This window comes from Ctenocephalides felis, unplaced genomic scaffold (assembly GCF_003426905.1).
Source record: "Ctenocephalides felis isolate EL2017-DRISC unplaced genomic scaffold, ASM342690v1 CF-g0.4_SCAFFOLD_03570, whole genome shotgun sequence".
Lineage (NCBI taxonomy): Eukaryota > Metazoa > Arthropoda > Insecta > Siphonaptera > Pulicidae > Ctenocephalides > Ctenocephalides felis.
This window is the reverse complement of record NW_020539724.1, coordinates 642,129-659,867: the sequence shown is the minus strand read 5'-3', so window position 1 is coordinate 659,867 and position 17,739 is coordinate 642,129. Positions and strand designations below refer to the sequence as shown.

Genomic DNA, 17,739 nt, shown 5'->3' with positions numbered 1-17,739 from the left:
TCAAATAATAATATTAAAATTTATTAATTTGTTTTTTTAATTGCAGAAAAATGGCGATACGATGGACAATTATACTGCATATTACCATTTTAGTCGTCAAGGTAAGATGGAAGATTTTATCAATATATTTATATTTATATAATGAAAAAAATGAAAATGGAAAGTACTATATTGAGTTCGAAAGTACAGATTCAAACTTTAAATATAATCCTTAAATTTTATTTTCTATGTGATCATTTCAAATAAATAAATTAAATTATAATATTAAATAGACATTAGTTCAATATTTGAAATACTGCTTTAATTTTTAAAATTTTATTGTAATTTTTATATTGCACTTTTTAAATTATATTTTTCTATGGATATCGATTTATATATATATATATATATATATATATATATATATATATAAATCAGTAGTTGTAAAAATACATGAATAAACTTTCTAAATCATGAACAAGGTCACTATCACAGAATCTAGTACAAATATATATATATATATATATATATATATATATATATATATTCGTTTATATGCATTTTTTGTTCGTTTGGAATTAATAAACTATTTGAATCTATTAATCGATCTAAACATTTTTTACATATTGTTGATGGTATCTCTAGTAATAAGCTTATAAATTATAATAGAGTATACTTCTGTTTTTATAAATTTATATATATATATATATATATATATATATCCAAAACCAAATAAGTCATGATTTTTACTAATAATCTATTTAATATTTCAGATAGTATTAGGTGAAGATGCTTCTAGTTTGCCATTAGAACATAGGGGTCACTTAGGTAAGATATCCCATTTGAATTCTTACTTTAAATTAAGTTACTACTTTAATAAATTAGTAAAGATATTGTTCAAGATCTTTTTTTCTAACTTTCAAAAATTATCTGAAACGTCTCAAACCTGAAAAAAATTCTAAAAACCAAAATCCTTAACAAAAATGGATAGAGTTTTGTGATGCCACTTTTTTTCAATAGTACACTTTATTACATACTATATTTTTAATATGCAGATATTATATTATATTATAATATGCATTATTGATATCATAAGCTAAATTCTCATTTTAATTTGTAACTTGTGATATTCAAATTTACTTATTTTTATTCGTTCATTTCAGGTCCATATTTAGCACCACAAGGATCACTAGGATCTGTAAACGATATAGGTATGTGATAATTATTTTTTTAATATAAATAATTACATAATAAGTCTAAGTCTGTCTTTTCTCAAGTGAACAAGAGATTCTAAATAAATCTGTCATATTTTACGATTTTGGTAATTAATACACCTGCAGAAATGTAATTTACTGAAAATTCCAAAAAATAGACAAATGAAATGACAAAAAAGAGTCGCAAAATCTATATGCACTTAAAATAATACTATTAATACGATTAGTGCTATTATTACGAATCTAGATTTTGCGACACTTCTTTGTCATGCCATTTGTCTATTTTTTGGAATTTTCAGTAAATTAGCTTTTTGCAAGCGTATTAATTATCAGAATCATCAAATATGACAGATTGTAACATTATTAATTTATACTTCAAACAGTATCTTTTTTCTTCTATTCATACCCACCGCTGCCACCAAATGTGAGATAGATTGTTGTGTTCGGCAGTTACTGTATTGGTCAAATTACTGGTTTTGATTTAGACGATCTAAGTTCCTACCAATAATTTGCTGATGTTCCATATGGATGAAATGAAAAAAAATTTTTTTTGCTCTATCTCTTACCAAGAATGTTGTGAATGTAAACAAACCAATACATATTTCTTCCATAAAACTCGTACTCGATCACGTGCAATACGGTTTCTTCTCGTACATTTTCTGATGTCTGATGTCATAGGTCTACTTTTCTATTAAATTTTTGTACTTTATAGTAAATCATCTTTCTGCAAGTATGTTAATTATCGAACACGTAAAATATGATAGATTGTAACATTGAAAATGTAGAAGAGAAAGTACGACTGGTATGGAAGTAGATTATGGATGTAGGCGACGATTCAGGAAAGTCGGAAATAACGACTACGGCATATTAGAACGACTATCAGACGGAGAGCAAATACACATTTTATAGTAAAAAAGTAAAGAAAAATTATTTAACAGATGCAATTAAAATTGATGACTCGATTGTTGAAATTCTTGATGATTTTCTATCTGAATTGCAGCCGGGTAATTGCAGATTAATAGTTGAAGAGAATAGTGAAAGGATTTTATAGAGATCAATATTGAGAGTAAAGTTATTTTTGTAGTAAAATTTTATTGCGCTAGTTGATCAATCAATATTGATCATTATATATATTATATTATTTGTTACTTTCACATTTTTTAATATTTTATATGAAATTTGATATAGATAATATAATTAGTTAATCGTGTTACATAAATTGGATGTAATAATAGTAATAAAAACATAAGTAAATATTTTACTATTTTGAATATTTTTCTTTCAATATTTTCTCCTAGCCATCGGTCTCTCAGAAATGCGTACAAGTTGTGATTCACGTCAGAACTTTACTATTCGTAGTAAAATAGTTATCGACCTATAACCATTCATCACATCACCCTAGAAATCGATTTATGCGGTTTCCATACTAATATGTGTAAAGCAAGAACAACACATTTCACAATAAACACTAAATAAATTTTTGCTAGAAGACCTCATTGTGGTCAATTTAGCACAAACTCGTTAGTTTAAATCAGAAGTGCATTCTACAAATACGCAACTGTATCTCTTGAGTGGAAAAACATTTTAGTTAAAAGCAATTAGGCGATTGTTTAAGAAATACTCGTTTTGAATATTTATTATTTGTAATAATTCTCGTATATTTACGTAAACAAATTTTCACCAAAAAGTTTTGTAAGAGTGACCTATTTTATTTTTACCAATTTCTTAGATTTGTGAATTTTATTTATGCCTAATAAATGACTCATTAATTAATTAATCGTTCACATTCGGCTTTATTTTTCTTACTTTATTACTTTATTCTCTACAATTAGGTCTACTCAAAGCTTAAATTCAAAAGATATATTTAGATGCTTTTAAAATATTCTTATACATTTGTTTAAGTAATTCTATAATTACATAAGTTGTATTCATATAACTAAAAATATATAGCTTTATAAATAGTTATTATTTATGATTAAAAAATAACATAACCATTATCTCTTAAAAGTATTCCGAATGGATTACACATCATTGAAAACGAACGAACTTGTTAACTCGGAGTATTTTCTAAAGTAAATTTTCACAAATCAATTATTATTTTATAATTAAATCAGTTTCCGTAAGATTTTAATGTTTTAGTATGTTCATTATGACATAAGTACTTTATCGTTATACCAAGTAAATCGTCCAAGTTTAATTTTAACAAACGTCAAAAAAACTACTCATTTTCTCAAACTTTGATGAATTTTTTAACTTAAACTACTTGTCGTAAGGCCGAAATATTTCAGTAAGTCCTATAAGACCACGATATATATCGCCAAAAAAAGTTCCATGAATATCGGCTTAATTTTTTTAATCAACAGTTAATTACAAGAAAACGGCTTGGTAGGAATATAAAATTTTATTCGCCACAATAACTACAAACTTAACCCAATCAGTAATAATTTACCCACCTAAATATTCTCCATAACCCGGTTTTGTATTGATTGACTAAACGAAATCGCCATAAAGATGTCGGTTCGTAATTGGACCGCATTTTCTAAAGTGTTTCTTGTTTGCAATTTCGAATCTATATCATTCATTGAGCATAAATGTTATAATCTACGCACTACTTGTATAAATTTATTTGTGATACATATTTCTAGGTTCTTATTTGGCGCCTGCAGGCTCTTACGGTCCACCAAATTCAGGTTAGTTTAAATAGATTGTACAAATAATTGCTCGCGTGCATGTGTTAATTCAGACATACCTAATCAAAAACATTACATACACTTAGAAATATATATATATATATATATATATATATATACATGTACATTGCAACTCATTTTAGCGTTATATCAATAATAACCGATATCTAAATATTTTATTACACGTTTAGCATTCACCTAACAAATTTCAACTTTAACCTGAATAATAATATTACCTTTTCAGTAAATAACAAAGGCTAATAATCGGACATAACATCAGTAAAAGACTCTATTTTTTATTTATTTTACAATCCATTTGCTTTGGCAAAAATATTTTTACTAATTGTAAGGTTTTCACCTGTAGAACTTGTGAGCTTTTTGCACATTTTTTATTGTTTTGTAATAAATATAAAATTTGAAAATACTATCTAGATTAGGAATGCTTGTGTTGCACAGCACGTTGAGGCCTTTTATTTATAAATTTTCTTCAAAATGTAGCTCAATCGGCTTAAAAAGTCTATATTGTGTTTTGGATTTTCTTAAATTGTTTTTGTGTTGTTGTAATCGCTTTAATAAATTCTGACTTGTTTCTTTAATACAAGTTGAATTGCAATCTATACAGTTAATTTAATAGAATAAATTCCTAAGTCGTTCTAACATTTATATTAACAGGTTGTAAGATACAAATCATAGAATTCACATTAATTTTATTAAAATTATTATTCTTAACTTCTCCTTGTGTGGTAAATCAATTTAGAAATTAATATTGCGAATAAATAGTATAAAATTACGTTAAGCACCTACTTATAAAAATTATTACTACTAAACATAATTACCTCAATCATGAAAAAACTTGAAGTAAGCCGACACATGATCATTAAATAACACTTATGTAGCAAATCTTCTGTTTCTCATTAAATATAATTATCCAATTTTAAAATATAAATTATTATGATTTTTTACTCATGTAATTTTATAAATATCATAAATTTACACAATTGATAATTTTTGCAAATACTATAATATATTAATTTAACTAACTTTTGAAAGTGGTGATAAGGAAGAAGAATTAATTTCACATTTAGAAAAATCTTTTATGATTTTAATGTTATTTTTTTTTTTAATTAATATCATGTTCTATGTATTTTTTTATATTTTCAGATGATGCATGGGCATTAAATAATGAAGAACCTGCACCTAGAATAAAAAATTTACAAGTGCAATGTGAAAAAACGCATATGAGGGTCAATGTAGAATTCGACAGGCCGTTCTATGGTAAGTGAATATTATTTTAAATAATTTTTGTTAGAAAAGCAAATCTTAAACATTCTTTACTGGTACAGATTGAAAACTCAAACTCTCGTTTTTATGTAAAAAAAATAAATTGGTATGAATTAAAATTGTTAAAATTATTTCTAATTACTTGTGATAATCAAGTTTTTACTTTATAAAAGTACTTGTGTAAATTGTTTGCATTTTTTTAATTCGAAATAATAAATAAACTTGTTTTTTGCCCAGGCAAGGTGAAAAAGTACAGTCACTTTTATATATTGATTTAGAGAAAATACTTTGACAATTCCAACTTTTTATGGTTTTTCTTGTAGTGAAAATACTTTCATGTGAAATATTAAAATATTTAATTTTTTCAAACATTGTAAATTTCTCCTAGTAAAATTAATTACAATCTCAAGTTTCCAAAGAATTACAATTTTCACTTACGTGTTTAAAGAAAGCAATGTTTCTCCGTAATACACAAAATGTACTAAAATTGCAATGGAATGTGATATTAATATTTTTTATGCTAGCTTTCTAATTCGTAAAAAGTTTTTTCATTACGCAAAAGTATATCACAAATGCTTTATGCACCGTATAAAATTTCTTAAACTTTCATTTCTTAGAACAATTAATGTTTATTGTTTTATTTTATGTCATTGCGTTAAAGAGAAATGCTTTACATTAAATTGTCGGTCGTTTATATATTTAATATTTCTTAACATGTTTCTCATGGACTTGCTTGGGTTATCGTTACATAAAAATCATTGTGTAAAACTGGATTGTTTAGTTTTCATTGTTTTAAAATCATGAGCATCTATATTATTTTTTCTATATAATAATTTTTAAATAAATACTTGCGACAAGAGCAAATTGCATAAGACAATTCAAGACAATTTGTTTATTGCACATTAATTTATGACCGTTTTAGCTGTGGTCCTAGTCTTCATTCAGTTGAAAAATAAATTTAGTATTTATTACATAAAAAAGTTTTATTAAACAAAGATATATCTTTACAAGCTGTACCGATTCTGTTAGAAGCATCAGCGAGAGAAACATCCCATTCAGCATCTCAATATATAATAGTTCATTATAAACCCACATAAGCTTACTATTTAATAGATATTTGGTACATATAGATATTTATATTGAATTTTAATAGATATATCGAATTTAGATACATAATAAATAATTATGGCATATTTAGAAGTTATTGTAGTTAATGAGTAAAATGACTAGACCACCATAGTAATTATGATAGATCATACGATGATTAGTATAGCATTCATTTATTACTGTTTTACATTTAATCTGTTCTATTAATTTTATTCTCTTCTTTTATTGACATAATTTATTTATTTCAGGAACAATCTTCTCGAAAAATCATTTTAGTGACCCACAATGTGTGCACTTAAAACCAGGAACCGGATTGCTAAGCGCCAACTTCGAAATTTATCTAAACACATGCGGAATGACCGGATCAAGTTTACACGATGTGAGAATAATTTATATAAAACTTATTAAATTTTTATCATCTTATATCTTAATTATTTAAAGTAATCATACTTTTATCATCGTCATTTGTACTTCTTATATGTTTGATTTTTGATGATCATGTCCAAATTTTCAGGCACACTTGTACGAAAATCCAGCAAAACCAAGCAACAGTTTTGTGGAAAACACGATAATCATTCAATACGATCCGTTTGTCCAAGAAGTTTGGGATTTAGCCAGAAAATTGAGGTAAATGACTTGGAATAATCTTAGTTTTCCAATTATAAGTAAATTGTGCAGTATATTTATTTGCTTTAATATATATTTTTATTTCTTTTATAGATGTACCTGGTATGACTTCTACGAAAAGAGTGTACAATTCAAACCTTTCCAAGGTATGTAATTTCCATTTACTACAGTATATTATAAACACATTATAAAACTTTCACTCATCTATATTATTAGTCTAATGCATCAAATTCCACCTCCAAATTATTAGCCTCAATTATTTTATCAAAGATTTACTAATATAAGTTTTTGTATCGATACAAGAATGCATGTGTATAAAACAAAATAATTTTGATTGATAGGTTTCCTGCTACCGACTGAGCGGAGTAACATCTAAAAAAATTAATTTATCAAGCATTTATTTCATTTTTTTTAAGATCAAATCTGCCGCATTCTACAAACCTCCGATAAAAAATGCATCTCCAATCAAAAATCATTATGCACGAAAGCAAAAAGAAGTTGTTCAAACAACATTTTCTTCTGCCCTCCTTTTATCAAAATTACCTGACACGTTTACATCTATTTTTGTGTATTACATGTTGTTCAGCCTTGAGTTTTTATTATTAGAAAGTTTTTGTTTCAATGATCGAAAATGAAGACCCGCATTTTTATATGGAATACTAGATAATGGAAAATCAGTATGCGAAAGGAAATTATCAGCAGAACGAGTTTTAATGTTATGCAATTCTAGACCGTCATGTGAAATAACAGTTTATCTTTAAACTAGAACATTATGCTTGCTGTTAATTTTATTAATTAGTGTTGAACTAGATATAGGCCATAAGTATTTATAGGTAGACGCATATTGCATTTACATTTTTTATTGCAAAAACTTTAAATGAAACCGTTTCATTTGCAGTTGATATGTTACATGCTGTTACTGCTAACTTCTTGGGCGACAACTTGCAATGCTGGATGCAAATTCAAGTGAGAATATTTTTTTTATAATTAAATTTATTTATTTCATTACTGCTAATTTGCAATATGTATACAGAAAAGTTCTCAATATTTGAATATTTCAAGAAAAAAAATTATTGAAAATTTTGCTGGCTCGAAACTTACGTTGGAGCCATCGTTTTTTTAGCAATATATTGATATTATTATATTATCCAATTATTTTGTAGGTCGGAAAGGGTCCATGGGCTTCAGAAGTATCTGGAATTGTTAAAATTGGTCAAACCATGACAATGGTAAGTGATATTAAAAGTTGTTTATCAAAATTAAATGCAATTATTACAATTTTTTTCATTATTATTAGGTCTTAGCTATTAAAGACGATGAAAGACGATTTGACATGTTAGTTCGTGATTGTTTGGCTCATGATGGACACAGGGCACCAATTCAATTAGTTGATCGAAGGTAAAGTAATCGATATTTAATTAAAACGATAAATGAATTAGATGTAAGTTTATTTAATGTTTTTTCTTTATTACAGAGGTTGTGTGAGCAGACCAAGAATTATGAGCGGTTTCCAAAAAATTAGAGATTTTGGTCCAAGTGCTACTGTTGTTTCTTATGCTTACTTCCAGGTGAAATATTTTATATTTTACACTATTTTATTACTGTCAAACTATGTTATATTAAATTATAATTTATTTTCATTCTGATTTTTAGGCTTTCAAATTCCCTGATGCAATGAGCGTTCACTTCCAATGTGTCATCCAGGTAAACTTTGATAATTTATTTACATTTAATAAATTAAATTTATTAAATTATTATGATTTCATCATCTTTATATAAATTATTTATTTATTTCTTCATTTATTCATTAATATAGGTATGCAGAGATAAATGCCCAGAACCAGATTGTGGAGGAGGAGGTAAGAATTATGAACTAACATTTTTATATTTTATACAATATTTAAAATTGTATAAGGCTTTTTTCTTACTATTGTTTAAATTATAAATCATCAAATCAAGTCAATCAACTATTTGTTGATTTTTTGTGGTAACCAGTTGGAAAAATTCTAAGTATTAAAATTTCTTAGTAATCTCTCAATTATTTATTTTTACTGAATCCAATTCATTTTAGTGAATTAGTTATAATGTGAAGTTAAGATATTTGAAACCAATAAATTTCCCTTCAAGATTCTAAAAACAATTTTTATTTTAGAACACCACTTGCACCACAACTTGCTCCAACAACAAGCCCTTGGAGGCCACTATCCACCTCCACAGCAAGTGGACCCACGTCACCCATTAGCAGGAGGCGCCGAAGTTGCTGATCCTCTTACCGGAGCATACTCCGAAAACCACCCTGAAAAAGTCCTATTACAACCAGATAACATCAGCAAAAAGGGCGATTACATCGAAAACGTAAATGAAGTTTACAATGCAAATAGCGATAACTCCAACAATAAACAACAAAATTATGAAAATCTGAACTATGATAATCAACAGAAACAAAACCAAAACAATTATGATGCTGTTCTGAATAATAATTATGAGAACAAACGCCAACATCCACCATTGCCTCCACCACCACCACCAGGAAGCGATAGGAATACATATAGTACTGTTGATGGAAATGGTGGTCCTGAAAGTGAACACATTTCCACTTTGGGCGGAAGACCGAGATCTGTGGAAACCAGGGAAAGGAGGAGCTTGGACCAAGGGTAAAAGATAATAATAAGTCATTTTTAATAATCAAAAGTAATCAGAATTTTAAATATCCATGATGGTATCTCATCAGAGAAACCTTCTCAAAGGCATCTCGCTTGTCCTTTCTTGGTCTTTGGTTAAGGCAAAGAATACAAAAGTGCTAACGTTAATTTTAAGAGCTAGAGTATTTAAACAAAATTAACTATTGTTTTTCTATTTCCAGAACCTTCATCACCATCCCAGTATCGGTTGTCCACACCCGCCAAACGCGCGACGTCTCAGCCTCTCCTACGACAGACGTCACCACAAAACGCGTCATCAGGGTAGTTGCCCCCAACGACGTCGATTTCTCACTAAATGCTAAAAATAATGCCCAAAACGAGACAGTAATAATTGAAACCATGAATTATGGCAAAAACGCCGAAAATATCTGCCTATCTATCCAGAGCTTCGTCAGTGGTTTGATCAGTCTTCTCCTCATCATCATAGTCGCCAGTTTGATTGCAGGATTCTTGTTCGTCAGGGTACGAGTTTACGATAGAAAAATAATAAATTAAAATTGTTTGTGTCTTTATTTCATGGCTTAATTTTAAAAAAATCGTACTTGTTAAATGTTTGCATGTATAAAAATCCTGTTCCGAATTACTTTAAAAAATAAGTGTACTTGTGGATTTATAGTCATTAAGTACCAATGGTGATTTTTGATGAAAGACCGTGATATGAAGCTATGAAGTATAAAAATTAATTTTTACAATTTTATAAATGTGTGCACGCTTTTGTTATAGCTTACTAAGTGTGTATATTTTAATATGTATTTGTTGTATATACCTATATACATATTAAGTTATATTATACGTATGTATATGAATATACACAAAATTGTTTATACTCATAAACATACATATATGCATGTCTATTTTTGCTTGTGTGCAAGTGTCTGCTTTAGTTGTTAATATTTATTTTAAATTATTTTCACATGTATATATACATATATGTGTATACGTTTATAGATTTATTTAGTATATACACATATATACATATATTTGTATGTATGATTAGATCGTATGTGTTATGCACACAATGTAATTAAAAATATATTTTTTATAAATTCTTATAATTTATAGATGTCTTTTGAATTTTGAAATTAGTTTGTTTTAGGTAATAGTATATACATCATAAATAGTGGTTTTAGACTTCTAAAACTAAGTGTATTCTTGTCTAGAAATGAAAAAAAACGTTTATTTTTTATATTTTTTAAGTTTAACTGTTCAAGAATATATGTACAAGAGGATTTTTTCAAAATTTAAATTATTTTCAGAGATAGAGCTGTTGGACCACGACAATCCTGTTTTCCTCCTCCTCAAATCTTTAAACGCATTTTTCTCGAAACTAACTGGACTGATTTACTTCTCATCAGTTTGAATGCTCATTCCACACAAATTCCGATTTTACAGTTTTTTAAAAAATCGAGAGTATCAAAAGTGAACTTTTGTTGCAAACATTCGCCATTTTGTACAAAAGAATTTACTTGTCCGTAGTTCATACATACAATGCGGCATTTTTGTAAATGAATTATATTTTTTATATCGAATTTTTTGGAGGGCTAAAGTTAAGGGTATGGTCACGTGCCAATTTTTTTGAGACTCGCTACTTCATCGCCTGCTAGAATTAACACTGACTATATTTAATTTTCAATTCCAACCGTGTTATAGCAAACCCGTGCTTTAAAAGTACAGTGTTTTAAGGGGGTGGTCCCAATTCTCGAATCGTTATGGCAAATACGTGTTATGCGAGAGCTTCTGTATTCAAAACTAAATGACCCGACAGACGTTGTCCTGTACCCGTGTGTACAATTTTTTAATATAATATACTAATATTTACCGTTTACCTAAAAATATTAATTATTGTTTTTTAAATTACTCTTCACGCCAAAATGCATATCCATTTATAATAATAGATGAGCGATGTTAAATGCAGAACTGCTTTAAATATAATGATGAACTCAATTACCCCACTATATTGGAAATAGAAGTCTTTTAAACGGTATAACATAACCATAACCATAACATAACACTGGTACTTCATGTTGGATTAAATTAATTTAATTTTTTATTATTTAAAGTACCCAAAATTGCATCTTAAACTTCTCCTAATCCATATCGTGAGGACCGAATTGTGTGTATTCATCTTTACTTTTCCAACTGTTGTTATAAAGTGAAATTTTTACGAATTTTAAAAATATTGTGGAAAGATTAGTAAAAGATGTAAAGAAATAATATAAATAATAAAAAAAAAAACTATTGAAAATTCAATATCCGAATCTTGTGTTGGCCCAAGGCGTGCGCTCGTATTTTTCGCATTCATCGCATTAAAGGTAGGACCGACCCTGATTAATATTTAATTTCATATTTTAAGTAAATTCATTTGTCAAATCCTGTTCATTTGTGTATCAATCAATCTGCCATAAATATACTGCATCTTATATTATTATTTCTGGCATATCTCAGCTGCTTTTTGGCAATAATAATGTAGACATTTCATTCATTCATAATCATAAATTGATTATACATATTCTAATATTGTCTAGGCTCATAAGTAAATTGAAACTTTTGGTAAATGATAGTTTTCAATTGTTTTCATTGTAACAATGACATGTCGCTTTTTGCAATTTTTTCCATTTATTTCTACAATATTGCACATACATCCCAATACTTTATAACCACATACATCCTAGAAAATATCCTTAACAAACTTCAGAAAGATTTATCAAAATCCGAATAATCGTTTAGAAGAAGTATACAGTGAGTGCTCGCTTTATATAATAGCAATAAAGCTCAAATTGATTCTATGTTTTAGTTAGAAAACTTTTGTATGAGAAAAAGAAAAGGGTTGTTTTTAGGGTTTTCCCGGCAATTATTCGATTTTTTTCTGCCGTAAGAACCATCTTTGGACTTGAACGAACATTTCAAAAAAAATTGTCCAAATTGGTTCAGGAGTTGTTGAGTTATGCGCTTACCAACACATTTTGCGATTTATTTTTATATATAAGATATATCGCGTTACTAAAATCAGGGCACCATCTACTCTAATCCCTCGGAGTTAAATGGTAAGTCGGTACTGCCCCTCAATCTACGCCATCAACCTTGTCGGACATGTTCGGTTGCAGACGGCAGCAGTTGTATATGGAATCGGGTGCCTTCCATGTGTGTGTGGTTTACGAAAAGTCGTGTGGCGGCATTCCAACGCTGAATGCGTTGACGTGCGGACGGTTTGTTGTGACGAAATTTCGAAAAACGAATAAATATTACGATAATGTGTGGATAAATGAAATATTTTGTAAATTAAAATTTAAGTAACTAGTGATGATAGTGTATATCGAATTAAGTGTGTAATTAACAACGAACGAACGAATTTTGTTTTGAATTTTTAAAAAAAATTATTTTTAAACAAAATGTTTTCAAGTGTTAAGACCAATTGTCCTCAAGAATTGTTTACCTTAATATTTGTATTTCTGTGCAACATCGGTTAACAAAAATGTGCCGGCCCGGTGTCTTGCGTTAATTCGCAATGTTTGTGGTGGAATCCCCAAAAAAGTGTTAGTGATGCCTTCCTCCTAAAGTGATTCCTTTCCTTTTCCCAATTATGCCTTTCGTGCAGCGCGTCGTCGAACCGCGCGATTTGAGCAAAACGAGTTTAAAGGATGAAAGAGGCAGAAATTTAGTGGAAGACGATGAATTGCAAGCCGTCGCCAATAACACTTTGAGCAACGCTCTGAGACAGTTGGCTTCTTTGGTCTTAGCCGCAACCGATGTCTTCGCCGAACTCACGGTGCAACTGGATGATGTCGGGGAACGGTCGAAGGCGCTCAAGACGCGCATGGACGCCATCGAGGTGGCCGTCAGAGGATACGACCCGAAGAAAGTCCCAGTCCGTAAGTGGAAAAAATATATTTATACATTATTAGTATTATTCCTTAAATTTTCATCTCCTGAGTCCCGAATCCTTGGGCTGGAGCTTTCTCTTGCGCAACGGCTTCTTTGTCGGTCGGTTGATCCTTGACAGGGTCGGCTTTTTTATGGTAGACAAACTTTAGTCATTATTAGATCGTATCGTATCGAAACCAAACACGTATACTTAGAAATACATTTGGACTTTTTGTTGTTTGCCCATGGTAATTAGGAGAACTTAATCGTTGTTTCACATTAAAGCCTCTGTAAGACCAATTTGTGTAATTTTTAAATTCATGCGATATCAAAAACCCGCATATTATTTATACACCATCTGTATGTCACATTTTTATGCAAACTCTTTAAATTTACGCTATATCAAAAATCCGAACTTTATTCTGCAATAAGATTTTGCTTGGCCGTAAAATGGCCATATTATATGATCATTTATTATTTTGTTAAGAATGTAATGATTGGATGCTTTATAGCATGTTATTCATATAAAAATTACCAATTTAGGCAATATCAAAAATTTTATTCTGCAATTAGCTTCTGGGCCTCAAAATGACCCAAATCTCTTGATTGATCAATCATTAACCAACTTATTTTACTAGGAATGTAACGTTTGGATTCCTTAGAGCATGTTATTTATAAAAAAAATACTTTTTAGATTATTCGATTCTAAAGAAGAATTAGATCTAAGAGAATCTAGAGAATTCGATCTAAATTCCGAATTTTATTCTAGAGTAAGACTCTGTTTGGCCCTAAAATGACCCAAAAATCATTGCATTTATTAGGCATAGTCTATTATTAGGCCTAGTACTTTGCTAGGAATATAACGTTTGGATTTCTTAGAGAATATTATTTAGACAAATATGTACGTTTTTAATTTATTCGATATGGCCTAAAATGGTCCAAATTTTCTTGTATGGCCAATTATTAGACCCATTCACTTCTTCACATCTTCCAAAATCATTCAAATCAACTTGCTGAAGGCCTACTCTCCTCAAACGTGTCCAAAATTCTAAAAGAACGAACCTTTCCAGATTTAACAAGTTAAGAACTTAACTTTCACATAAACTAAAATGACTGTAAAGCTTTCGTGTAAGATCAAATATATGTATAATATTTAATTTCATGATTTTTATCTGGAAGTATTATTTTTCTCTGTATCTTCATTAATTTTCAAATTTTAAATTACTACTACTGGATATCATGTGAAAATCTTATTTCTACACATTAGTTCATCAATGTACATCACTTTGTTTACTAGAATGAAATTCTGATACGATTGTCTACAGATTGATTATGACATGGATCATAATTATATCATAATCGGTTTTATGGCCTATTTTAGAATATTGCATCAACACCATATAATACATTCAATGAAAGTTCTCTCATGATTATGCATTACAAATCAATGTCAAATCATTCGATATAATTTGCTATAAATATAAAACGTTTATAGATAATTATAGAAATAAAAAATCATATTCTTGGTAAGATTTCTCCCTTTGAACATGACACTTGAGCAAATTCTTTTGCGACCACATTTCTGAGAATCGTATAAGATGCTTCGATATACAATATCTACTCAGAAAAACATGAAGCCTTCTCAGAATATATAAATAACAAATAGCATTTTCTATGTTTATTCAGTACTTTTTGTAATAATATACCTGCAAATAAAACTTTGTCGTATAATCTTTAACAAAACCAGAACAGTGATACATTTACATAATTTAATTCAGCGATGAATAGATCACTCTATAAAAGAACTATTAACTTGTATTTTTTATTTTATAACCTTGGCTGTTCAGAAGTAGAAAAGATTGCTTCTCAAGCAACAAAATCGGTTTGCGTGCTAAAAGCAAAAGTTATGAAAAAAATGTACAGGTAAACCACCTGCTGTTTTAAAACCTTGTACGTGCTCCGGTAAAATTGTTGCAAATGAAAGTTTCATTGAAACAAAACCTTTGTTGGTAACTGAATGTGTGCCCGCAGTGGTTTCCAACCTTTGGGGGATGCGGAAGGTACATATAACATTAAACCAAAAAAAAATTAAAGTTATTTAAAAAAAATGATAGAATAAAAAATATTTTTTTATGTATTTTTAAAGAAGAAAGCAATCTTCATGGCATTGAGCTTTTGTACCGGAAAGTTGCTACCCCGGAGAGGGGGCATAGAGTTGTATCGAACATACTTTTCACCTCTATAACTTTAAATAATAAATAAATATATGTATATACAATTTTGGAATCAAGTACAACCTAGTTAACAGATCCTTCATTGTAATAAGAACTTGCAATAAATACATAAATTATACCAACGAATTAGTGTTTTATACAGTCCATAGTTACAAAGATTGTAATATATGCTAACAAACTGAGTTATTGAAGAAGGATCTTTTCCTGGTCCTAAACACTTATTCTATTTATTTGATCTCATTAGAAAGTGTATGGTCAACCACTGGGCTGCCCTGGGTCAACCTCCTCAATCACCAGGTTTAAGAAATGTACATTACATCAGCTCATAGAACAAATGGTTTTGATTTTTGTCTACTAAAACATCTAAATAAAAAGCAAATAACTTTCAATTTATTTGCACAGCTCATTTCGCCCAACATTGATAATTCTACATTGTATGATACGAAATCTGTGCCGTGAGAAAACCCGTGTTGATATTTATTTAAAGATGTACGTGTCGTTTTATTGTAACTCTGTTTTCATTCTGTTGGTCAAATGTTTACTTTTTAAGTACAGTCCTAAATGAAAACAAATTATTATGATACAAAGAAGTACAATAGCACCATTATTCATAGGACATGAACCTGTTTCGAAATATTTGTCACATATTAAATTACTATACTTCTTTTACAATATTATCTACTGATAAGTTGGATTTTAAAACAATAGTAGAATTACTTTGAAACAAAAGAAAAATTGATATGTACTTGTGTACCAGGTTTATTGACCTCACTTGCAATTGTGGAAAAGATGATTTTATTCTTCGGGAATAAGAATTACAAAGTACGAGGTCGATAAAAATACTGCTTATAGCTAATTTATTAAGATTGATGTATAAAACAAGGTTTTTATTGTTAACCTAGTTGTCAGCAAGTTAGATTTTTTTTGGCATCGCTTACGTAGGGCATCTATATTTTATTTCATACTATTATTATATTTTATACTATCTTTATTATAATACATATCTTTTGTATATCATATACTGTCATTTTTGTAATATACTATATTCATTATATCATATGCTATCGTCTTAATATATTCTATACTATCCAATATTCTTTATAACCGACTTCTTCATTCTTCTTTCCTTCTTTCTGTTCTGCTTCTAACTTTGCTTCTTCTTCTAACTTCTAATTCTGTTCTATCTCACTTCTTCATTCTTCTTTCATTCTTTCTCTTCTGCTACTAACTTTGCTTCTTCTTCTAACTTCTAATTCTGTTATATCTCACTTTTTCATTCTGCTTTTATTATTTCTCTTCTGCTTCTAACTTTGCTTCTTCTTCTAACTTCTTCTTCTGTTCTATCTCACTTCTTCATTCTTCTTTCATTCTTTCTCTTCTGCTTCTAACTTTGCTTCTTCATTCTTCTTTCATTCTTTCTCTTCTGCTTCTAACTTTGCTTCTTCTTCTAACTTCTTCTTCTGTTCTATCTCACTTCTTCATTCTTCTTTCATTCTTTCTCTTCTGCTTCTAACTTTGCTTCTTCTTCTAACTTCTAATTCTGTTCTATCTCACTTCTTCATTCTTCTTTCATTCTTTCTCTTCTGCTACTAACTTTGCTTTTTCTTCTAACATCTAATTCTGTTATATCTTACTTTTTCATTCTGCTTTTATTATTTCTCTTCTGCTTCTAACTTTGCTTCTTCTTCTAACTTCTTCTTCTGTTCTATCTCACTTCTTCATTCTTCTTTCATTCTTTCTCTTCTGCTTCTAACTTCTAATTCTGTACTATCTCACTTCTTCATTCTTCTTTCCTTCTTTCTCTTCTGCTTCTAATTTTGCTTCTTCTTCTAACTTCTTCTTCTGTTCTATCTCACTTCTTCATTCTTCTTTCATTCTTTTTCTTCTGCTTCTAACTTTGCTTCTTCTTCTAACTTCTAATTCTGTTCTATCTCACTTCTTCATTCTTCTTTCATTCTTTCTCTTCTGCTTCTAACATTGCTTCTTCTTCTAATTTCGTTCTATTTCACTTCTTCATTCGTCTCTCTCTTTTAATCTTATTCCT

At 28.9% G+C, this 17,739-nt stretch overlaps 2 protein-coding genes across 2 annotated transcripts; both read left to right on the top strand.

Moving 5' to 3' along the window:
* Positions 1-3,861: 3,861 nt before the first annotated feature.
* Positions 3,862-10,095, top strand: LOC113383030. The gene is made up of 13 exons (XM_026621282.1): positions 3,862-3,883; positions 5,045-5,158; positions 6,520-6,650; positions 6,786-6,898; positions 6,992-7,044; positions 7,797-7,864; positions 8,062-8,127; positions 8,196-8,296; positions 8,373-8,466; positions 8,552-8,602; positions 8,715-8,757; positions 9,051-9,552; positions 9,762-10,095. The coding sequence occupies exons 2-13, from the start codon at positions 5,122-5,124 to the stop codon at positions 10,093-10,095; spliced, it is 1,593 nt and encodes a 530-aa protein (XP_026477067.1). The 5' UTR covers positions 3,862-3,883; positions 5,045-5,121.
* Positions 10,096-13,180: 3,085 nt separating this feature from the next.
* On the top strand, positions 13,181-14,107 carry LOC113383029 (wiskott-Aldrich syndrome protein family member 3-like). The gene is made up of 2 exons (XM_026621281.1): positions 13,181-13,469; positions 14,100-14,107. Exons 1-2 carry the CDS (start codon positions 13,181-13,183, stop codon positions 14,105-14,107), a joined length of 297 nt encoding a protein of 98 aa, XP_026477066.1.
* The last annotated feature ends 3,632 nt before the right edge of the window (positions 14,108-17,739 follow it).